The sequence below is a fragment of the Eubalaena glacialis genome, chromosome 20 (assembly GCF_028564815.1).
Source record: "Eubalaena glacialis isolate mEubGla1 chromosome 20, mEubGla1.1.hap2.+ XY, whole genome shotgun sequence".
Classification (NCBI taxonomy): Eukaryota; Metazoa; Chordata; class Mammalia; order Artiodactyla; family Balaenidae; genus Eubalaena; species Eubalaena glacialis.
The window spans coordinates 16,367,351-16,392,195 of NC_083735.1; the positions used below are offsets into that span (position 1 = coordinate 16,367,351).

At 38.9% G+C, this 24,845-nt stretch overlaps 1 protein-coding gene across 1 annotated transcript; it reads left to right on the forward strand.

The window, feature by feature from the left end:
- Positions 1–18,059: 18,059 nt before the first annotated feature.
- Positions 18,060–23,572, forward strand: TRIML1 (tripartite motif family like 1). Its single transcript, XM_061177523.1, has 6 exons — positions 18,060–18,467; positions 18,708–18,803; positions 20,140–20,370; positions 21,404–21,426; positions 21,598–21,695; positions 23,022–23,572. Exons 1-6 carry the CDS (start codon positions 18,060–18,062, stop codon positions 23,570–23,572), a joined length of 1,407 nt encoding a protein of 468 aa, XP_061033506.1.
- The last annotated feature ends 1,273 nt before the right edge of the window (positions 23,573–24,845 follow it).

Sequence of the window (24,845 nt, forward strand, 5' to 3'; positions counted from 1 at the left end):
ACATACAGATTTTAAGAAAACAGAACAGGGGATCTATTATCTCCTACATCCAGACAATTCCAGATAATTCTGATTACCTTTGAGCAACAATTCTACCTTTTCACTAGAAACATTTTAATTACATTCTTAAAATGTATTACCTACTGAATTTGGGAAACTCTTTCCCAATAAAGAATTGCCTTAGCTTCCTTGTTTAATCCCATCTCTAGCCATTGTTGGGTGACACCATAACACCAAGTATTAATTTATCAAAATTCTCTAATTTACACCTGCCCATTCCATCTCATTAGCCAGTTCTTTTGACAATAGCTCTTGAAAGGAATTGACCTGCCAGAGCACAGAACTTCCAAACTTCCATTTCTGGATTTATTAGCTTCTTCTGCCTCTCACGCTCTCAATTCCACCCAAACTTGACCATCAACCAATCAATCTCTTCACTCTCTTTTAATTTTTAAGATATGCAAAACTTAAAAAAAAAAGTCTGAAGTTGTTACTCTTATATACGTGATGACATTTTTTTAGGGTACATATTAAAGCAGCAGACTTGACTTGCCTTTTCACTGTGTTGACATTTGCACTGATAGTAGATAAAACTGCTGGTCTTACCATTAATCAAGGAAGTAGCACCAAACAGTACCATAGTCATTTACTGTATTTTTTAAATCTCTACCTATTTGCATGCTGCCAGTTTAAAAGAAAAAGAAAGAAAGAAAAAAAAGCCCGTTTTACTTAAAAACATTCTTATTTCTTGATGCGATAGTGAAGTATTAAATCTCAACCCTGAGTACAGGATTTAGCATTCTGGGTGACAAGATGGAAAATATGTGTAAAGCATTTATGCTGCACATGGAAAAACAACGGTTGTCTCGCAAAAAAGCATTTTCTATGATTGTTTGAGTTGCAAGCCATACTAGCGGCATTTTTTCATAGGTCATTTTTAGTAGAAAGAACAAATGAGACAAACTGTGGTCATTCAGATGTAGTGATTTGGAAAAGACATTTTCTCAAACACTGACAGAACGACCCTGTCATTTCAAGGAAACCAAGTGAGTGTATTAGTTCCCAATGATAAAACTGGAGCTTTTAAGCAAAAATGAGAGTTTTGGAAAACTTGTATCTACTATTCCAAACTTGACAGTTTCCCAATACTTAGTCTTTTCTGATGAAATTGGTAGGAATATTAACAACTAGCTTTTTTTTGCTATTGCATAATGAAATGTGTCAACATTTGGAAAATCTGCAAATTCGGTGAACCAATTGTTTTCCAAAAGACCAATGCATGATGTTACAAGATTATGCAAGGGTAAAGTGAACTCAAAGTATAAGACAGATCAATGGATTTTAATGTTACAGAGGACAAAATGTTCATTAATATGATTTCAAAAACAAGAAAAAAACAATTATCTGAAAAAGGTATTAGAATGATCTCCCCTTTTCCAACTATGTATTAGAGTGAGGACAGATTTTCTTCATATACTTCAACTAAAATAACATTGCAATAGGGCTTCCCTGGTGGCGCAGTGGTTAAGAATCCGCCTGCCAATGCAGGGGACATGGGTTTGAGCCCTGGTCCAGGAAGATCCCACATGCTGTGGAGCAACTAAGCTCGTGTGCCACAACTACTGAGCCCGCGTGCTGCAACTACTGAAGCCTGCATGCCTAGAGCCTGTGCTTTGCAACAAGAGAAGCCACTGCAATGAGAAGCGCATGCACCGCAACGAAGAGTAGCCCCTGCTCACCTCCACTAGAGAAAAGCCCGTGCACAGCAACAAAGACACAACACAGCCAAAAATAAAATAATAAAATAAATAAATTTTAAAATAAATAAATAAAATAAAAAATATTTATTAAAAAAAACCACTGCAATAGATGGAATGCTGGAGTAGATACAAACCAGAAATTAAAGAGATTTGCAAAATTGTAAAACCATGCCACTTGTCTCGAGAATTATTCAGAAAAGGTTCTTCATAAAAATGTTATATTTATTTTTAATATTTCTTAAAAGTTCTAATTATGAATACAGTAACTATTAATATAAATGCACCTGTAATTTTGGTACATTTTGCCAGATTCCCAACCACAAAGATCATGTAATTTTGCATTTCAAACAACATGAGAAGGTGTCAAACTTCACTTGGTCGGTGAGAAATTGTATCCTTATTTTTAGCTTGCACTTATTTTATTATTAATAAAGCTGTTATTTTCATATGCTTAAGAGCCATTTTCATTTCTTTTTCTATGAACCATGTTTAAGCCTTTCAGCTGTTTTTTCCTACCAGGTTTTTGGTCTTTTTTCTTAATTTTAAGATATACATTGAAAAGATTATCCCCTTATTATACAAATTGCAAATACTTTCTATGTATCATTTGGATTTGAATTTACTTCAATTTTTTCTTGCTGGGTCCTTCAAACCCTTGTGGCTTCTCTTGTCTTGCCTCCCTGAACATGTCCTAGACTGAAAAAAAAAAAAACTGATCAGTTACAAAAAATGAAGAAGTTTAGAAAGTCACTGGTCACTCCTGGCTTTATCTTACTTGAGCTCTCAGCAGTCAACATAGTTGGCCAGGACCCTCCTCTTGGAATGGTTTCTTCTCTTTGCAATCAAGATCATGTAAATGACATCCCTCCTACGTTACTCGTCTGTTTCCCGGAATTCTTTTTTGTCTTGGAATCCTCTTGAACCTCTAAGTTTGGGTGTGCTCCCAGGGTCAGTTCTGGTCCCTTACCTTATTCTAGTTCCAATGTCTCCCTAGGTAATCACATTTACTTTCAAAAGTTTAAGTACCACTCTCCAATTTAAGCTTCTACCCAGACCCAGAACTCCCAACTCATTTGCAGTTAAATGTCTAATAAGCATCCCACCTTAACATATCTGTAACACTCTTCAGATTTCAATATTCAGAAGCCTTCCCTTCCCCCAACTCACTTTAAAATTTCATCATTAAGTTTGAGCCACCACCATTTCATCATCTCAACTAGTTCATATTCAACCCTGTCCCACTCCTGCCTCCAACTCCTCAGCTTAACAACCAGAATATTATTTTAAAACCGAAATCAGGTTTCTAATCATTTCTAACAACTTTCCATGGCATTTAGGATAAAATCCAAATGGCTAACAGTCCTAGATGGTCTGGCCTCCTGCCCTCATTTAATCTCACCTATAGCTTTCCTCCAACCATTGTCCATTCCAACTACGATAGATTTATCTGTGCTCTTTCCGCTTCCTCAGCTGGCCATGCTTTTCTCTCAAGATTCTGCCATTCCAGCTCCTTCTTTCCTCCCTATAGTTCTCAGCTCAAACATCACTTCCTCAGAGAGGCCTTTCTATAACTGCCCAACTTGAAATACCTTCCTACCATTCATAATCATTTTCTTTGTATCTATTTTACCTAATAATATTTTTAGACATATTCTAAATCAAACCAGCACAAAGGGAAATCAGTAGCAGAGAATAGAGATTAAATATTTTTACAGAAACCAAGAGAAAGCAAAGTAGGAGAATAATTTGTCTCATGAGTATAATTTTATCTATGTGCCAAATTCATACCTATCCTTGTTTTTCCCAATTTTATTTATTTTTTGCCCTGGCTTTCTCACTTACCCTTTTATACCATTGCATGGTATATATATTTTTAAAGCTTCCATAAATATTAAAATCAAGTTTAGGTATTTAAAGAAAACCATGATTAAGGAAATGATCTTCAGAGAAAAGCTTACCTTTCTTTGTAATCCTGAGTATTTCCTTCAGGGAAAACAGCTAGAAAAATGGAGACTGAAGAGCTTTCGTCTGTTCAGCTACTCCCTCAATCCCTCACTCTCCCCATCAGGTAGAAAACCTGTGAAGTTTCAAATCCTATCCATATAATAAATCTAGGACAGTGGTCGTCAAACTTCAGGGAGCAGTAGAATCATCTCAGCTTTATTCAAACAGAGTTCTGCGCCCCACCCTTAGAGTCTCTGTTAGGACAGATCTTAGGTGGAGTCTTAATTTACATTTTAATGCGTTCCTAGAAAATACTGAATAGCCAGGGACTTTGTTCAGGAGTTTCAGTCTCTGTGGATGGGTGAATATTTTGTTCTTTGCTATATCTCCAAGGTCTTTTTAAGGGGCTACTATCTGGTAGGCACTCACTATATAAGTTTTTGTTTGTTTTTCGTTTTTCATGAACATCATGGATACAGTAACAATTTCACAGGAAGAAATTCTTCTCTAAGCCATTACCCTAGAATCTCATAGCGTGCCTTCCTTAGCCATACCATTTTATCTTAAGCTGTTAAATACAATAGTTTCATTAGAAGATGATGCCTGATTTCATTGTTTCCAGAATGTTTGCTGAAAGAAGTGATCACTGCATTATTTGTAGATAGAAAAGAGTAGAAATAACTGCCTGATTGAGGAATGTGTCACAGATGGGAGGTCAGGGGACAATCTCAGATAGTTTCCGGTTGACCTCAGTGGAAGGAAAATCTGCACAGCTTCCCAAGTTTTATAATTCTGTCTCTGGTAGGTTTTATTTTTTATTTTTTTTTTGCCTCAGTCAATTCCCTGCTGATCAAACATCAGTGCCTGGTTTTTTGTTGTTGTGGTTTTCAAACTGCTGACGGGACGATGAAAAAATTCTTCTGCTTGCTATCTGACCTTCCAAAACCTGGTTCCACCCTGTGGAATCTTAAGTACCTCCTTTCCCTTTATCTCAGACAACACTCCCCACACACACCCTCTTCTCCTTCAAGTAAATCACATTCTTTTCTGTGTGTCCCTCCCTCCTCAGCCTCCTTCTCTACTCTTTTTCTACTCAGTCTACCTTTTTTCTTTTAAGCTTGGATGCAGCCAACTTCTGTGAAGATTTTATCAATTACCTGGTCATTTATTCTTATCATTCTGAGCTTTCATAATTTACATGATTTCATTCTGGTAGGAAAACATTGTAACCTTTGAATCAAAGGGTTAAACATCAAGCAAAATTCTCATATCTTGGAGTCTTGTAAGGTCCATCTTAGACTCTAAGTAAATAGTAAATTATTCTGGAAGACTGTAGACTATGTTTTAACTAAGATAATTCTATAAATAGCACTATGTGACACAGTGTGCTAGGCTCTTTTTATATCTCTATATTTCCCACAATCCTGTGAGGTATGTGGTATCAATACATTTTACTGCTGATAAAGCTCATGATTTTGAGGTTAAGTAGTTGATCCAGAGCACTCAGTACAGAAAATGTGGATCACAGCCAAATTTCATAATACTTCCTTACCTCTATTAAATGTTAACTAAAAATTTTGCCAATTTATAAAAGAAAATGCCTCAAATTTAAATTACAGTTTACCACAAGATACTTTCATAGGCCTCCAGTAACAATGGTATAGTCAATATCTTTCAGTACTTCAATTGTTTGACTTAAAAATCTCCCCTAAGCATTAAATTCTTGTGATAAATTAAGCTTATAAAAATAGTAAACCTGGGGCTTCCCTGGTGGCGCAGTTGTTGAGAATCTGCCTGCTAATGCAGAGGACACGGGTTCGAGCCCTGGTCTGGGAAGATCCCACATGCCGCGGAGCAACTAGGCCCGTGAGCCACAACTACTGAGCCTGCGCGTCTGGAGCCTGTGCTCCACAACAAGAGAGGCCACGATAGTGAGAGGCCCACGCACCACGATGAAGAGTGGCCCCCGCTTGCTGCAACTAGAGAAAGCCCTTGCACAGAAACGAAGACCCAACACAGCCAAAAATAAAAATAAAAAAATTAATTAAAAAAAAAATAGTAAACCTGGAGTTTTAAGATATTACAGTGCTTTGTATATATTTGGGTCCCCACTTAAAATCACAAATCTTAAATCAGTGACTCAATTGTATATTTCAGATTGGAGTTACATGGCTATTACCATAAGCTATGTACTCCTAAACATTAGGAATGACACTAAGTAGATTTTTACATGTTCAATACCAAAATATTGAGTCTGGTTGTGATTGGTTAAAAGGTACTGTACTAACCTACTAGGAAATAATTAGCTTCTAGGTTAAGTGAGGTTACATTTGGCTGGAAACTTCCGTTGGGCATGAGCACTGAGGCTGCAGGTATCCAGGGTACCCATCAAGCAAACTGACGTCTTATCTTGATTCTAAATACCTTCCTAAGTGATTATTTTGCAGTTCCTTTTCACCCTGCATAGTGTGGTACAGTGACCAGATAGGTCTGCCAGGGTGCTCACTAGGATCTTGTCAGAGACCCTGGTGGGACTCTGAACATTATTCACTGTGTTAGCGGCCCCATAGCTTTCTGTTCCTGAAACTGAAAACATGCCTCCCTTCTCAACAACATATACACATTATTTGATAGGTTTTTGCATGAGTTTTTTCCTCGATTCAATAGGGTTATCTGTCTTTCATTTAAATCTAGCTTGATCTTGATGGAATGCTGCATTTTTTAATTAGGCATTTCTGCTATGTAGTACGTTTTCTTAAAAATTCAAGACAACTTACATTCTGCCAAATCATGCACTAATAGCGTTTGTATAAGTGTTGGAGCAAAATAAAATGCTCAATCACTATACAATTTTTTTTTTTTGGCCAAGCAGCATGCAGGATCTTAGTTCCCCTGCCAGGGGTTGAACCTGTGCCCCCTGCAATGGAAGCACGAAGTCTTAACCACAGGACTGCCAGGGAAGTCCCCTATCAGTATACAACTTGAACCAGATGTTTATAACAATATCATCAGCCATTAAAAAAAAATGTAGTACAGTCAAAGACAACAACACAAAAACAGTTACCTGTTGAACCAGCTTTTTTTTAAAGAGTCAAAGTTATTTGGTAGAAGTTTAGCGAAGGATTGAGGGTGTGGAGTTAGGGCAGCAAGGGCAAAATGCACAGAGGAACAACAAAATAAGCATCTCAAAGACGGTATCTGGTTAAACTGAGCCAAGAAGACTCTAGGGTGAATGGTCATCATGGTAATGGAGAGGTTACCACACTGATGGCTTGCTGCATTTGGCTATATTAGTGTACTTCACCTTCAACTGTTCTTACCTGGCGCAAAACTTCAACATGATGGGAAAAAGTCACGTTTGAATCAATGTGATTTTCTTGTCACAACTCCTTTTATTTGTATCATAGAACATGCTATTTCTAGTCCTACAGTCAATTTCTAATCCTAATAATACAATTCCCAAGGATGTCATATCTAATAAAACCTTGAACTTCCCCTATTTTCTAGGATCATTCCAACCTATATGACTCATTTTACATATTCTTCCTGGGCAGTTATCTGTTCCTTAGTCTTCAGTTACCATCTGTATGCTAAATATTCATCTCTAGTTTAGATCATTCTGCTGATCTTCAGACTCATAAGTTTGAGTATGTTGATTGTTGGAAATCTCTATTCAGAGATCATGCAGGTACCTCAGAGTCAACAAATCCAGAATGAAGTTTATTAGTCTCATACACACATACCCTTCTAGCCCCATTCTCTTCCTATGAAAAAGGCAACAATATCCACTCAGTTGTTCAAAGATATCTGTATTATCAGTGTCTATTTTCTCCATACTTCTATAGTTAAGTCTCAGCTATTGCTATGGTCTAAATATTTGTATCCTCCCCAAACTTATGTTAAAATCCTAACCCCCCAATGTGATGGTATTAGGAGGTGGGGGCTTTTGGGAGGTGATGAGGTCATGAGGGTGAAGCTCTGATGAATGGGATTAGTGCTAAAAGAGATCCCACAGAGCTCCCTAATCCCTTCTGTGTGAAGACACAGTGAGAACCAGAAGAAGGTCCTTATTAGACTGTGACCAGGCTGGCACCTTGATCTTGGACTTCCAGCCTCCAGAACTGTGGGCGGTAAATGTTTATAAGCCACCCAATCTGTGGTATTTTGTTATAGGAGCCCAAACAGACTAAGATACTAGTCTCCTTTACACATCATTAGTAGGTTGACTTCTCTCCATCCCCATTGCCATTCCCCTGGTTCAGCTTAGCACTGCAACCAACTATCAAGATCTGTGACAGTTTTAGGTATTTTGAACCCAGCTTACAGCCAGTCATAGAAAAAAAAAATCTGACTATGCCAGTCTCTTAACACTTTAGTTGATATGAATTTACTTCTTTGGAGTCAACTAAGATTTCTTTAGATTTATAAGACCCTGCCTATCTTCTCCCAAGTAACTTTAGTTTACTGATGAGTTTGACTTGTTCCTATTTCCAGGTCTTTGTACATAATAGTTGTGTCTTCTGGACCTCCCTGTGCTCCCGACGCCCTATTAGAGTTGAAGAAGGGGCCTTTGGGCACAATCCTTATATATTTCCTAGAAACTGTGTCCCAGTTTGTTTTCTTTATACATCCACTACAGCCACTGCACAATAGGTTCTAGATCATGACTATCCAATTATTGATACTTTTCTGGTTTCTTCATGTGCTAGCTTCTTTGCAGGGATAACTTATTTTTCAGCCTTGTGGTACACTCTAGGTCCTCACATTTGAACAAACTGGTGTTTGTATGCTGTGGTAAAACGTGGAGCTACAACCTACGACCCTGGACTCACTGAAGACTCCTTGATCTTGTGGTCATCCTTATTCAGCAGACTGCCAGGTATACGTACGTGTTCATTTTTCTCTTCTAAGGAAGGTCCCTCTCATGAAACTCTAACGCCTTGCGTAGAAAATCCAGGATTTCTTGGACCTCATTCTGAAAAGGAAAGATCACTATTAACTCCTCTTGGAGGTTGCTATGCTAGATCTATAAGATAGAAGTTATAACACAAACTTAGGCATGAGTTATAAAGTGAAAATTAATTATTCCCATTCAAAATGGGGTCTTTGGGGCTCCCAAATCTCCATAGTTGACAGGTCAGGGATGGAAAAATGATTTAAATATGTATCACTTTGAAGACCCAAGGTATTTAAAGAGGAAAGAATGATTGAGAATGAATCCCTAAAATCTGGAAGACAATTTTGCCTTGAAAATTTTTGCCTTCTTAATGGTAAACACTGTGAGGCTTGTTTTCTCAAGACAGAAAACAGATCTTGTTACCGAGCCTAAGCTCGTACTGCTCGCTGCACGACAGGCCAGTAATTGAGAGATGAGCTGTTGGGGCAAGGAATAACAACCTTATTTGGAAAGCCAGCAGACCGAGAAGATGGTGTGCTCTTGCCCCAGAGAACCATCCTGCCTGAGTTAGAATTCAGGTTCCTTTTATACTAAAAGGGGAGGGAGTAACGTCAAACACTTCCTGGTTCCCATCAGCCTTCAGAGGGGATGTGTTAATTTCTTCCTCCCTGAAGTCATTCACAGGTGGGCCTGCTCAGGATGTTTCCTGTGAGCTAAACAAAGGTATCTTAGCTTAATACTCATTATTACCTGGGGCCACTCTTCATCGCGGTGCGCGGGCCTCTCACTATCGCGGCCTCTTTTGTTGCGGAGCACAGGCTCCAGACGTGCAGGCTCAGCAATAGTGGCTCACGGGCCTAGTTGCTCCGCGGCATGTGGGATCTTCCCAGACCAGGGCTCGAACCCGTGTCCCCTGCATTGGCAGGCAGATTCTCAACCACTGCGCCACCAGGGAAGCCCTACAAAGTAGTTTTGTTCGTTGAATTCCTGGTCCTCAAATTTCATTGCATATTAGAATTTTCTGAAGAGCTCTAACAATCGTGATGCCTAAATCAGTGGCCTCCAAGCTTTAGAGTACATCAGAGTCACCAGGAGATCTGGTTAAAGCACAGATTGCTGGGCTCCACCCCAGAGGTTTTGATTCAGTAGGTCTGGGGCGGGGCTCAAGAGTTTACACTTCCAAAAATTTCCAGGTGATGCTGAGACATACTCTTCCAAGTAGGGCACTAAACCAATCTAATCAGAACCTCTGGAGGTAGGCCATAGGCTTCAGGTATTATTTAACTTATCAGGTGAACACATACAACTAAGTTTGAGAACTACAACTCTAAAAGACTGAAAGGGTTTAAAAAATAGGCATTTTGGGGCATCTAGAAGGTGGCATATATGAAACCTCAATGTCCTAGCCTAACTTGTGACCATAAAACGTGCTTTGCATCCCCAGTTGCTCTGCCAGCAGAGTTCAACCTTTTGGGGGTGCTCTTCCCCAAGTATTCCTAAAAGTCCTTTTTGTTTGCTTGTTTGTTTAAACTTCCCTTAGTTTCAATCATGATCAGAACAATATTGCCTGGTCCCTCGTGTCACAGCTCCTTAAAGGCATTTAGCATTTAGTTCTTATACTTGCAGCAATTTTCCCCAAGCACACTCACACAGTACCTGATTATTGGCATGAATTGCTACAATTCATGAATTCCCAGCTATGCCTAAGACCCCCGTTCTTCTCTCGGGTTCTCTCCAACTATAATTGGCACCCTAGCCCAACAGGTATTTTCTTAGACCTTTTGTACCTCAATGTCCAAGAAAGGGCAAGGGTGGTGAAGAAAGTGACAATTTGTTTTTTCTCAAGAGATTCCATGGGCTCTCTTAAGAAGCTGTGTCACAAACTTACCTAGAAGTGCTCTCTTAAGACCTTGACATCTTTGGCTGCAAACAATACATAAACACGGGAGGAGCGCCACCTGCAGTATCTGGCACCAATTACCACTGGATAGTTGGAGGGGGAGACACTTACCCCATTGACCTTCAGGGCTTGATTTGACTGGATCCTTGCATACCCAGGAAACCTGTTTTTGGTCACAGTTGTAAACCCCTTGAGTTTAATGTTTGTGACTCATTCAGTCCTGTGGAAATGGCAGTATAGCTCTGTGGGTAATAGCATGGACACTGAAGTTAGGCCACCTCTGTGGATCTAGGGCAAGGTTCATAACTAGGGTTTGTTTTCTCACCTGTAAGTGAGGGTAGAACTCATATCTATCTTCTAGGGCCGTTGAGAGGATTAAGTAAGTAAATATATAAAAGTGTTGAGAATGGTGCTTGGTACAGTGCCAGAGTTCTCTTTTTGTACTAGCTAGTCTCGTGCTCTCATTCCTCTAAAGATACTGTTTTATGGTGAGAGAATCTTAGGAATAAATGTTAAGATTTCCTTGAGAAAAGCAAAAAGCAGACTTTCCCATTAAAGACAAGGAAGCAACATGTATACACATAAGCATCTGTTTCCTTACCTATAAAATATTTGTGTACTGTAGGATAATTATTTTTCTAATTTACTGGGTATAGTACACCACCTGGAACATGAAGATATTTAATAATTCCTGCAGAATTAAGTGATAGGCATCTCATAAAGGGTGTCATATGATAGAAGCAAGACACAAGTGACCCTTGCACTCAAGGTTTTTTTTTTTTTAATCTAGCATTATCCTTTACTGATATTAAATACTGTTTACATGGATAGTAACTCAAAATTATTTGTAATAATCTCAAGTCCCATACTCCCTATTAAAAAGGGGAAAGTTACACTATAACTCCTTTTTCTTAATAGTCCATCCTAAATTTAGACCATGTCTTTTTATTCTTATTTTTCACTATTTGTTTGAACTGCTTTAAAAAAGTTTCCTGGTCAGGCTTCCCAACTCATATATTTTTTTTCTTTTCCTCGGCTTCCCTTTTTATCTCTTTAGAAGATAAAGTACATAAAGCATCCAGCATGAAGCATGGAACAAATACATTTTCAACAATTAACTTTTCTTAATGCAAAGGGATGAACAAATAAAGGGTTTATTCTCCAGAAAAACAAACAAAACACCTCACCTTAAATTCTCATATAAGATGTGTAAATTGTCAGAGCTCTGGAAGGCAACTCTCAACCACCAACCTTGGCAACTCAGCAGGAGCCGCTGGGTTACAACTTTTAACTGAGTATGAATTTATAACACCAGGACCCTCCGCTCTGATCTGCCCTCCAGGTGTTGTCCGTGCTACCTAGAAAGAATAACAAAGGTTATTCTAAGCTGAATTGGGTCTTTTAATATTTCTTGGATAAAAAGGATGTTACAATCTAGATTTTTTGTTACTGTAATATTTTGACCCAGTGTCAGATCCTGTATTTTATTCTTCAAATATCCTCAGAGTTTTCTCACTTCTAAATAGTAGCTTACTCCTTTGTTTGAAATGTACTTAGGCCTTTAGTTTAAAGGTACAGATCAAATGAATTTTTCCCTGATTTTCCAGCCAGAATGAAATATTTCCTCTATGAAAATGCCAAAGCAGCCAATGAATTTAAATTCTACCACTCTTTTTTTTTTTTGGCAGTGCCACGTGGCTTGTGGGATCTTAGTATAATAGGGGTTCAATACCTGTTAGTTAAATAAATAAAAGTTGCATTGAAATCACAAACCATTAAAAAAATTCTATTATATCATGGGTGAAACTGTTACCAAGTCCAAGCTCGTACTGCTCGCTGCACAACAGGCCAATAAATTGAGAGATGAGTTGTCAGGGCAAGGAATAACAACCTTATTCAGAAAGCCGGAAGACCAAGAAGATGGTGGACTCCTGTCCCAAAGAACCATCCTGCCTGAGTTAGAATTCAGGCTTCTTTTATACTAAAAGAGGAGGAAGTAAAGTCAAACATTTCCGGGTTCCTGTCAGCCTCCTGAGGGGATGTGTTAGTTTCTTCCTCCCTGCAGTCATTCACAGGTGGGCCTGTCAGGATGTTTCCTGTGAGTTAAACAAAGGTATTTTAGCTTAATGCTCTTTACCTGGGAGGCAGGGCTCCCAGAGATGTGCCATTACATATAATTGAAGCTAATAGGCAACATCCATTTAGTGATTAACTTGTAATAGAATACAAACGTTCTTCCCTATTACAAAACCAATCCTCTGAGATGATTTTATCCTTCAACCTGAAGGAAACTGCCTCATTAATTGGCTTACTCGAAGCCACACCCTACCCCATTCCCCAATATTTCTCTACTGGAAAAATGCTGAAAATACATTAAATGATTAAAAAAAATAAAGTCTATTTTCATATACAAAGAAGTAAAAGTGATTCCTTCCAATGCTCCAATTTCACCATACCAAAGTCTACCAGTTTGGTGTGTATCTTTTCATACTTTTTCGTTCTTTCTCTTTCAATTTTATTTATCTTGCATAACTGAGATTTTATGACTCTTGATTAGCAACTTCCCATCCTACCCGCCCCAGCTCCTAACAACCACCCTTCTTTCAGATTCTGTGCACTTGACTATTTTGGATACTTCATATAAGTAGAATATCCAGTATTTGTCCTTTTGTGACTGGCTTATTTCATTTAGTATAATGTCCTCAAGGCCCACCCATGTTGTCATGCATGGCAGGATTTCCTTCTTGTTAAAGGCTGAATAATTCCATTGTGTGTATATACCACATATTCTTTTCCTTTTCATCCATCAATGGACATTTAGGTTGTTTCCACATCTAAGCTTTTGTGAATAGTGCTGCAATGAACACTGGAGTGCTAATACCTCTTCAAGATCCTGAGTTCAATTCTTTTAGATAAATACCCAGAAGTGGGTTTGCTGGATCATATGGTAGTTCTATTTTTAGTATTTTGAGGAACCTCCATACTATTTTCCTACATAGTATGGAAAGTTTTGTGTTCTCACTGACAGTGTACAAGGGTTCCAATGTTTCCACATCATCACCAACATTTTTTTTTTTATATAATGGTCTTCCTGACAACTGTGAAGTGATATCTCATTGTGGTTTTGTTGTGTATTTCTCTGGTAATTAGTGACATTGAGCATCTTTTTATACACATACCTGTTAGTCTTTGGTGTGTCTTTTTTAGAGAAATGTCTATTCAAGTCTTTAGCCCATATTTTAATTGGGTTATTAGTTTTGTGGTATTTTGTTGTTGTTTCTCTGCTGTTGAGTTGTAAGATTTCCTTATATATTTTGGAAATTAACCTCTTATCTGATACATGGTTTGCAAATATTTTCTCCTATTCTGTTGGTTGCCTTTTTACTCTGTTAATTGTTCCCTTTGTAGTATAGAAGCTTTTTAGTTTAATGTAGTCCCACTTGTCTATTTTTGCTTTTGTTGTCTGTGCTTTTGGTGTCATATCCATGAAATTCCATATTTTTTCTATGCCTTTGTGTATACAGATACACTATCAACCTCTATAGCATGGCCTCATTTTTGTAGGAAAAAATACATATATAACCTAATTTTTATTGTTTATACTTAAACTATTTGGGGGAGTAAAAATGTATTTCCCCCTTAATATCATTCAATGGATGTCATGTCATGTCAGTGTATATAAATAGATCTGTTATTTTTAAATGGCTATATAGTAATAAGAAGAGTTACTATTTTTAAGTATACTTTTTTGATGACCTCTTCATAATTTAAGGTATTTGACACGTGTTCCAAACTCTCTTTCCTAGATTGTAATTTTCAAACATTTATTTGGTTATTTTATTACTTTGCTGTATAGAAATATTTAATTTTTAGTTATTTTAGCTTCATTTTTTCCTTAGTGGTGACTAAACTCCAAAGCATGCTTTAAAAAGCCTTCTCTAAGTCTTCCGTTTTAAATTTCTACTAAGTTACCGATTATCTCCTTTTACAATGTGCTTCATCCTTTGGATGCAATAATTGGCCATATGTTTAACAAATATGCTTCTCACTTGTTAAATAGATGTGGGGTAATCTAGAACAAAAACACATACAAAAATAAAATAAGTAAATAAGGTGAAAAAAGCAATACAAAGGGAAGTAATATGAGTAGAAATTCATGACTAGAATGGGGAAAATACACACACATACACACACACACAAACACACACACATCTGGAATACACATTGGTGTAAACTGTTAGGTAGAGATCCAACTTTTTTTTTTTTTTCCCAGATGGCTACCCCTACTAGTCCTAAACCGTTTGTTGGATGGATAATCTATCTTTTCCACACTGATATGAAATGACAGACATATTTTTTAAAACCAGGCTTTCAAGCAAGATATTTTTCAAATTATGTCCCTATCTAATCCACTGCCTTCACCAATGAATAAGCCCTCACTATATATATATATGTATATATATATGTATATGTATATCAATGAATAAGCACTCACTATATATATTTATATATATATATATTTTTTTGCCTGCACCACACGGCTTGTGGGTTCTTCCCCGACCAGGGATTAACCTGGGCCACCAGAATGAAAGCACTGAGTCCTAACCATTGGACCACCAGGAAACTCCCAGCCCTCACTGTATCTTTAAGGTTCCTCTTTCCTGTGTGTTCCAACCCTAATTGCATGTTGGTGACAGTTGTGACTGTGGACCTCTTGGGGTATCCTTACTGTCACCTCCGTAGGAGGAGACGGGCCAGAGAAAAAGCTATTTGAGTTGCTGATCTCAGAAATCACGTCTGGCAGTACAGTACCCGAGGGTTGGTGTAATGTATTCTGGGAAGGCTGGCCCACTCTATAAACGTCCTCATCTGTGAATTAAGCCTAATCAATGTGTTCAGAGAGAAGGTAAAGAAAAAGTCTGCATTCCCAATAGCGAGTGTAGCCAGTGATTTCAGATGCTTGTCACATGATCACGCCATAATGATAGCTCTCTAATTTCCTTCTGAAAGCACTTGAGCCGTATTCATTTCATTGACATAACTGGAAATTTTCACACACTCAAGACAACAATGCAGTGTACTGTTGACAGAAGAGAATGACAGGAGGTAGGAGACCCAGCTTCCTAGCCCTGGCCTGACTCATAGAGTAAGTATTCAGGGAACCAACTCAATTTATTTGTCTTAGTTTCTTCATCATCTTTAGAAGGTAGTTGGATTATATGATCTCTTAGCTTCCAGTTAGATAAAAGACTGTGATTCTACAACAATATGGTTCTCCTAGTTGTTCATTTAAAACTTATTTACAGACAAATTGAGCCCTTGCTACATGCAAAAGAATTCTTCTAGTCAGCAATGAATAAGATATGGTTATTGTGTTGAGTTTATGAAAGGAGTTCATTTGGAAGAGGGAAGTGGGATGGAACAGATCAGTGTGACTTGAACTTAGAACATGCCAGTCTCCCCATTCCAAATTGGAATACAAGCTCTGTGATGTACCATAACTCTATGGTAGGGCTTATTCTAATGATTCTGGTCAATGTTAAAGATTCCTGAGTTTGTGTGGGAATAACACACTGAATGTAGGTGGTAATTCATAAATCCTTTTTCCAGAGATGGCAATTCATGTTAGTGTAGTTTTTTGGTTTTGTGTGTGTGTGTGTGTGTGTGTGTGTGTGTGTGTTTTGCAAGACCCTTACTTGAGACTAACTCCTAACTATATTTTGAAGACCCCAGTTACTAGCGTAGAAGCAATCTGAACAGTAGAGATTTCATGACCCCAAACTGATGCTACCACTCTTCCTATTTAAGCTAGTATAACTCTTTGCTCTAGTTCTTCCTTTTCCTAGCAAAAATTCTCATCCCACTCATTCACAAAGGATGTATGATTAAAACATTAATGACTTCAGAAAAATGAGTTTTGACTAGGAGGAAGGAAGGTGGAGGAAGAACTATTTCGGGCTAGAAAACTCCTTTTGACAAAAGTTCAAGATAAAGAAACATTCAACATCCTGCTGGAGATGAGTGGGAAAGAAGAATCAGTTGGAACCATGAAAGTCAGAAAGGAATTAATGGAATAACACAGGTAATGGAGAACCATGGAAGGTTGCCAAGCTGGAGAGTGACAGGAGAAAAATAGAAATAAGGTATGAACTTAATGAGAGGACAGAACTGGTTAGACTCTGAGGAAGCTTTTAAGATTCCACTTCCTGGCATGCAGTGAGTGGAGGATGGGCCATGGCAAGAAAGGACTCATGAGCATAAGACAGCAAATTTATAGGATTTGGCACTAATCTCAGAGGTCATTGCACACAGTTTGCATACTACATATTTATTTTTTCGTCAGTCTAAAAATAATGTTTATACATTTAATTTCTGTCCAGTAAGAAGTGATAAGAGGTTTAAGAAGGCCTAGTTTAAACATTTTCAAAGAATGAAAATAAGTGAGCAAAATTATATTTATCCTGGGCTTCCCTGGTGGCACAGTGGTTAAGAATCCGCCTGCCAATGCAGGGGACACTGGTTCGAGCCCTGGTCTGGGAAGATCCCACATGCCATGGAGCAACTAAGCCCGTGCACCACAGCTACTGAGCCTGTGCTCTAGAGCCCGCGAGCCACAACTACTGAAGCCCGTGTGCCTAGAGCCCGTGCTCGGCAACAAGAGAAGCCACCGTCAATTAAGACCCAATGCAGCCAAAAATGAAATAAATAAATAAATTTTTTTTAAAAATTGTATTTATCCTAAAATAGGATAAATACAATTTTTCCATCCACTCCATAGCGTAATGGCTCCTTGAGGCAACTTCCAACAACAATGATGTTTTTGGTGCTTTCTATGGTGGCAGAGAGGTGAGTATCACAGTCTGCAGGGCAGAGCAATAAATATAACTCTAGTAATCCACTGTACATTGAAAGTCAGGCAATACTTCATTGGAATTATTCTCATTTTGGGGGATGAATAAAATTAAATCAAACGACACAGTACCTGATAAAGGAGCAAAAAGTTTGTAGGCTTTCGTCAAAGAAAGAAAAGGGCCTAATGAGTGAAGAAATATATATTATAGTTTTCTTCCTTCAGTTTCTCAACTAGATTCCATTAGTGGAGTTTTCTAAAAGATTTGGAGGAGATTCCAATTCAGATATTATCAGAGATCATCATAATTTAAATCTCTGTACTTGCTTACACCAAATTACCCAAACCTCCAGCGTAAAACCAATGTGTTTCAACGGTTTCATGGTGTTATTCATATACAGTAACCGACTCTTGAAGTGACAACAGTTAGGAGCAAGTATCCTCAGTATCCAGCATGTGGCTTGCTTGTACGATGAGATTCCTTAAAAGTTTGGGGTTGATGATGAACCCAGTGTACAGAGGTTCCACATTAAGTCATAATTGGCTTTGTGTCAACTGGTGAAATCAGTCACAGAGGAGAATAAGAATTTCATGTAACAACAACATAGCAACTGATTACCCACTTGTTACTCAAAACAATAGACTCTCAGGGAGGATTTTCTAATCCCAGAATAAAGGCATGACCTTGCTCTGATGTCCTTTGGGAAAATGTCTACAGCAGATTTGATGGAGAATCTCAGGGAGGAACTGACCTGTTTCATCTGCTTGGACTATTTCACCAGCCCAGTGACCACCGAGTGTGGGCACAGCTTTTGTCTGGCGTGTCTCTTGAGAAGCTGGGAGGAACATAACACTCCTTTATCTTGTCCTGAGTGCTGGAGGACCTTGGAGATCCCACATTTCCAGCCCAATGAGCGTCTGGGGAGGCTGGCTGGCATCGGCAAGCAGCTCAGATCCCAGGTGCTGCAGAGTGAGGGCAACCAAGGCAGCTATGAGAGAATGCTAGCTGCCACTAAGTTGTTGTCTGATGATGTGCAGGGTGTAAACGATTTCTCAACCCAAGGTCATGGAATAAACAGAATGAATCTCTCGAATGAGGCTGAGGAGCATCATAAAGTAAGATTGGCTGCTTGATATAAATTTCAGAACACAAATCAGGTTCCATCGCTTAATTCCCATAATATTTTCTATGGGTGACATTCATGGGTGCTAATCTCCAGGCACCAGACCACAAATTTGGTGTGAGTTCTGCTTCACCCTTTGATCTAGAGTCTCAGTCATCTTGTTACTGGTCCTCAAGACCCCTTCATGACCTGGTGCTCTGCTCATTTGCCACAGAGTTTGTTTCTATTGCAGGAGAAACTCCAGGAAATCCTAAATATTTTGCGTAAAAAGAAAAACGAAACTCAGGTTATATTAACCCATGAGAAGGAGAGAGTGATATTGTGTAAGGTCAGTATCTGGTTCACTTTTGCATCTTGTATGTGATTCTATGAGGAGGACTAAAGGGACATGTCGTGAAATACCAAGGGGAAAATGACAAAATTTTCCAGTCCCAGTCCTATAACATGCAGTATCCTTGCTTTGGGCTGCCCACCTCTGCTTGTCCATCTGGGAATCTCAAGACTCATCTCAATTCTCCCATCCCCAGGCTGGCTTATTTCTCCCTTCTTGGTGTACCTATACCACATGGTGGCTACCTTTATTTCTGCTCTGATTATAATTATTAAATATACAAGTTATAGACATATAACATAGAATGGAAGTTGACAGAAAAAGGAACATCTCAAATCCTTTGGGGGAAAAAGGGCAGATAAAAAAGAAATAAATAGAAAGGGAAATTAAAGCAAAATAGTAGTGTGGATTAGTATACCTGAACAAAAGCTTGAGGTTAGTCACAGATCAGACTTTGAGCTGTCTAGCAAAGCACAGAATTAAATGTTTTATTAAATATTTAAAAAATAAGCATGTATCTGATTATTCCAATAATCTTTGAGTTCTTACATGGGAGTATTTGTGATGATCATTTCTAGTCCTAGTATGTGATCCATTGCCTACTTCATTGAATAAATGTTTGTTGAATAAATGAATGCATGTTTTTTCCCCTAATTTTTTTTAAAGAACTAAGCAGTTACCCTATTTATTTATCTATTTTTTTTTATTTATTTATTTTAAAAAGTTTTATTTCTTTGGTTGCACTGGGTCTTAATTGAGGCACGTGTGCTCATTAGTTGCAGCCAGCGGGCTCCTTAGTTGCAGCTCTCGGGCTCCTTAGTTGTGGCATGCAAATTCTTAGCTGCGGCATGCAAACTCTTAGCTGCGGCATGCATGTGAGATCTAGTTCCCTGATAAGGGATCGAAACTGGGCCCCCTGCATTGGGAGCAGGAAGTCTTAACTGCTGCGCCACCAGGGAAGTCCCTCCCCTAATTTTTTACCTTACTTTATTTTGCTTTACTTTTTAAAAATAATGGTACTGATCACCATCTATCATATTTTTACTTGACTGTTTACTTTTCATTGTTCCCAATAGAATGACAGCCTCCTAGGAGTAGAAATTTTGGTTTTCTTTGCTACTATAGCTACAGTACACACATCTTCTAAAATATCAAACTATCCACCCAGCTAGTCAATAGACTGTATGTGTTATGTGTCAGGTTTCAAGAATTGTCACAATGGAACTCTTGAACTTTGTAAGGATTAAAAATCTACATAAGTGTTTCTGTTACTAACTTTATTATATTGTTTGTGTGTGTGTGTGTGTGTGTGTGTACACACGCGTGATGGCAGGAAGAGACAAACACCTGTAAACAGGTTGTTGTGTCAGAATATGCAAAAATGCACCAGTTCCTGAAGGAGGAGGAGCAGCTGCAGCTCCAGTTACTGGAAATGGAGGAAAGAGAGAACCTGAAGAAACTGAGGGACAATGAGATCAAGCTGACCCAGCAAGTACGAAGCCTGAGCAAAACGATTGGACAGATAGAGTCTATGTGTCAGAACTCGATCATAGAGTCATTTGAGGTAAGAATATTGGAGAAATTCATGGAAAAAAACACATGTAGTCCCCTATCATATTTCAAGTCATACAAAATAAACTTTTCCTTATTTACCTGAAAAATTAAGTTCTGGCCCCCAAAAAAGTTTTCCTAAAGAATGAGTGTTCTATATAGTATAAATAAAGTCTTGAAGAGGAGGAAAAACACAGAGGAATATACATCCGAACCAAGTCAAATGATGACTCCAATTTTTTTTTGTGCCTGCCTTGCTGCAACCTCAGCTTTGCCAAATAAAAAATTTAAGTTTAATGAACATTTACTAGGTGTTGGGCACATTAAATTACATCCTCAAAAATACCTGATGAAGTTACATACTATTATGATATTTACAACAGGTGATTGTTATCTACAAAATGAGTTAATAGTAGCAATTATTTAATAATTCAGACCTATGGCAGTTAGATAGTTTGCCTGTCAAATAGCTAGTAGGTGATAGAACCCAGGTATTCTGTGTACTGAGCCCCAAATCCTCACCATCTTTGCTCTACTGCCTTCCTAGGCTACTACTGCATTCTCTGGGACCTTCTTAAACATAAGCTATGTTCCAGCTTCCAGTCTCCAGCTTCATGTCTCTTTCCTAGACTGGCTCCACAGAATGCTATTTAATTTGGTGCCTTCCCAACAACCCAGTCCAACTGTACACAGGTGTAGTTTCAGCTCTCACTGGGCTACTTTCCTTTCTTATCTCTACCTCCTGGAGGCATTAGATAATGAGGCCAATAGTTTGGCTCCTTTCTCAGCAATAGATTCTCTAAACAAAGTGACAATATGAGAAAAAGAGATCTCTAGTCATTGGGAGAACCATCTCACGTTCAAAAGAACTCACCCCTGGAAGAAGTTTCGGGTTTTTTCTACCATATGCTCTCCCACCCAAGGTGTTCTAGAGCCACGGGAAGGGGATTCTGTGAAATTTGCAAAGGACTGTATCCAAAACGGATTCAGTCTTTGCTAGTGATCAAAGTGCACAAATACTAACCTTCTTTCTTTTATACCCTTAGGATGTGAGAGGAATACTGAAAAGGTAGGTTTCAATTCTGTGTTCAGTTACTGGGGTGGTGTTGATGCAATAGGTTATCAGAGTGGGGATGAGAGTGACCATGCTGTTGGGGCAAAAGGAGCTGGATTCTCAAGTTGGAGCAGGTCATGCGGTCTGCGCAGAGGAGACTGAGTGACTGTCTCTGCCCTCCTGTAGGAGTAAGCCACTCTTGCTTCAGTGTCCAGAGGCCATCAACACGGAACTGACTCTGTGCCACATCACTGGAATGAGGGAGATGCTAAGAAAATTTAGCAGTAAGTCAGCCTGAATTTTTGAACCTCCAGGGGTTTTCAGAGTTAACGGGGGCCACAGACCATCCCTGCTGGAACAGACAGAAGCACTGGGACTTGATTGATGTTTGATCTGGTTTTGTTTTCTGAGTTCTGCTCCTTCCTTTGTTTTCATTGTTTTTTGTTCATCCCATTGCCTTGCACATGCACACATACACATACCTCCTCAGGGGTTTCTGCATTTCTACCTTTGTTCTTGTCAGGATAAAAGCTGATTTAAACTCTTAAATCTCAGTGAGGGAACATTCAAAGAATGTTCTTTTAAAATGCTCTAAATATTTAGGCTGGCTAACATCTAGAGAGGTCAGCATTAGTTTTCACCTTTTATCTTGTTGACAATCTGACCTTCAGAAGAAGGCCTAATGGACTTTGGACTCAACAGATACTTGAGAAGTGCCTACTATGTGCTATAGTAGGTACTGTGCTATCAGTCTCTGAGTGTACTTACAATGATGAATAAGACAGACTTGCCTTTGCTTCTGTAGAACTTACAGTGAGATTGAGGAGAATGATATTAAACAGATAATTAGTGATTGGGATTTGATCTATAAATAAAAGTATGAAATGGTATGATGGGGTGCCTAATCTTGTCTGGATAATCAATGAAAGTTCCTCCCAGGAGTCTGGGAGAGGAGGTCTCTCAGTGGTTCAAAATGTGTTTCATCAAGTGGTCACTGGTGGTTGCACTAACTCATACGAGGTTGCACTTAAGCATGACGTAATGAAAAATGCTGATTAGGAGCTGCTATTCAAACACTCAGTAACTTTGTAATCTTGGCCCAGTTTCCTAACCTTTATGAACCTCAGTTTTTTCTTTTATAAAAATGGAAAAATGATAATAATACTTGCCATAATTAAATGGGATAATGTACAGAAAATGCCTGGCACCTAAGTAGGAGTTCAGTAAGTGATAACTATATTTCTCTCCCACCCCAACTGAAGAACCATAACCAACCTTGGCTAAAGCAAATACACATGACAAAAGATATGACCTGTGTGGATAAATAGCTCCTAGTTCTAAAACTGTCTTATAAACAGAACTACCTCCATTCCATTATCAGAGATCCAATATCACTCTTGACATGACTCTCTTTGGTTTCCTTTTAGAGATTCACTCTCTTGTGTTTTGCAAAACACTAAAAGAAGGGGCTCAGAGATAGTGCCCACCACATTCACCTAAATTAAGTTTTAAAAAATAGGACTAGATACTAAGACCTTAATTTCAATTCCACATACATAAGAGGGTTTTCTAGAATGCAAATGAGGATTCATTCTTTTTCCCTCTTGCAGCGGATATAACTCTAGATCCAGCCACGGCCAACGCCTATCTTGTCTTGTCTGAGGATCTGAAAAGTGTGAGACATGGAGGAATCCGGCAGCAGTTGCCTGACAACCCCGAAAGATTTGACCAATCTGCAACGGTGCTGGGCGCTCAGATCTTCACCTGCGGGAGACACTACTGGGAGGTGGAAGTGGGCAACAAGACTGAGTGGGAGGTGGGCATCTGCAAGGACTCAGTGAGCAGAAAGGGGAATCTCCCCAAGCCTCCGGGGGACCTCTTCTCACTTATAGGCTTAAAAATTGGAGATGATTATAGTCTTTGGGTCTCATCACCTTTGAAAGGCCAACATGTTAGAGCGCCAGTGCATAAGGTTGGTGTTTTCTTAGACTATGAGTCCGGACACATAGCATTCTACAATGTGACAGACGAGTCCCTTATCTACAGTTTCCCTCCAACCTCTTTCCAAGAGGCTCTCAGGCCCATCTTCTCCCCTTGTCTCCCAAATGAAGGGACAAACACAGGCCCTCTTTCCATCTGCTCCTTGAATAAGCATGTCTGAGGGAGGCTCCCTCAGCCTTCTCTGAGAATGAGGTCTAAGACCAACAGGTGACTATTAATTAGGATGATTAATGCATTGACAGTATTAACATCAGGTGATCTGAAAGGAAAGCCCACCCCCAACCCCCAAGAGTTTCCATTAACTTGAGCCACCAATGAACAGCCAAATTGGACAATCAACTTCTAATACCAATAGGAGAAAGCTGATCGTATCCTGTGTCTTTAACCAAATTCATTATCTAGACTGCCCCCTGTATGTGCAGATCACTGAAAATGGAGAGATAGAACTAGTTCCTATTGACCAGAATCCCATTGTCATAGGCCAGTTTTATAAATATATGTCATTTTTTTTTCAAGTGTATTTATTTATTTGACTCTAAAAAAACTTTACTATTTGCATGTGTCTTTGCCCTACGTGCAAAGCTCTGTGTGCCGGGGCAATCCCAACTCCTCCAGGGGGCTGGAGGTATGGGTTCTCCTTTTCACTCATGACTCAGCCTCCTCTGAAAAGTCGATTTTCTTCCCATCCCATGGGGCCTGGAGTATTTGTACTCAGGAAGACTTATGTGTTCAGACACTATAAAGATATGTGTGAATATCATCGTGGCATTCGTGTTACCGTATTCACAAGAGGATGGAACCTTTTGTTGTTTGTTAATATGTTCAAAGATGACAGAGCAAAGTCCCCAGCCAATAAATGTATCAAGGCTGTGGATGCCGAGTGACTTTTTGAGTTTCATATAAGGTTTTTTCTGAGCTTTGGCTATTTGCTGTGAGCAGAAAGCTTTTCACCTCTGCAAGACCAGATCAAGCCTACTCTTCATCCCAACACGCCAGGGTTTAGGAAGCGGGTAGTGACTGCGCGAGGATGCTTCTTTTGGCTGGTCTCACTCAGGCTCCCCATTCTTAGTGCTCTGTCCTTACAGGTTTTTGTTTTGTTTTGTTTTGTTTTTTAAATTTCTTCCTTCTTGCTCTCATTTTCAGGATGTCACAATCACAGAGGGCACCCCTTCCCCTCCTCTTCCTACTCAGATAAGTTAGTGTCAGTATTTTCAGTCTCTGACAAGAAAACTGATGGATTTAACCCATGCGTGACTGCAAAATTATTAAGAAAAAATTGATCACAGGTTTTAGTTTGTAAATTAGAGAATAAGTGAGGAAAAGCTGATAACTGAACCTCTTAATCAGCATAGAAGGAGGTCAGTAACTGGGTTTACTTTAGGGTCTCTGTTCACCCTTCTCATTAATCTAGATCTGCTTTGTCTTTCAACTTT

Coding starts and splice junctions, on each gene's coding strand:
- TRIML1 (XM_061177523.1), top strand. CDS start 18,060: ATGTCTACAGCAGATTTGATGGAGAATCTCAGGGAGGAACTGACCTGT. Junction 18,804..20,139: donor AGAGAGTGATATTGTGTAAG/GTCAGTATCTGG, acceptor GCGTGATGGCAG/GAAGAGACAAACACCTGTAA. Junction 21,427..21,597: donor GTGAGAGGAATACTGAAAAG/GTAGGTTTCAAT, acceptor GCCCTCCTGTAG/GAGTAAGCCACTCTTGCTTC.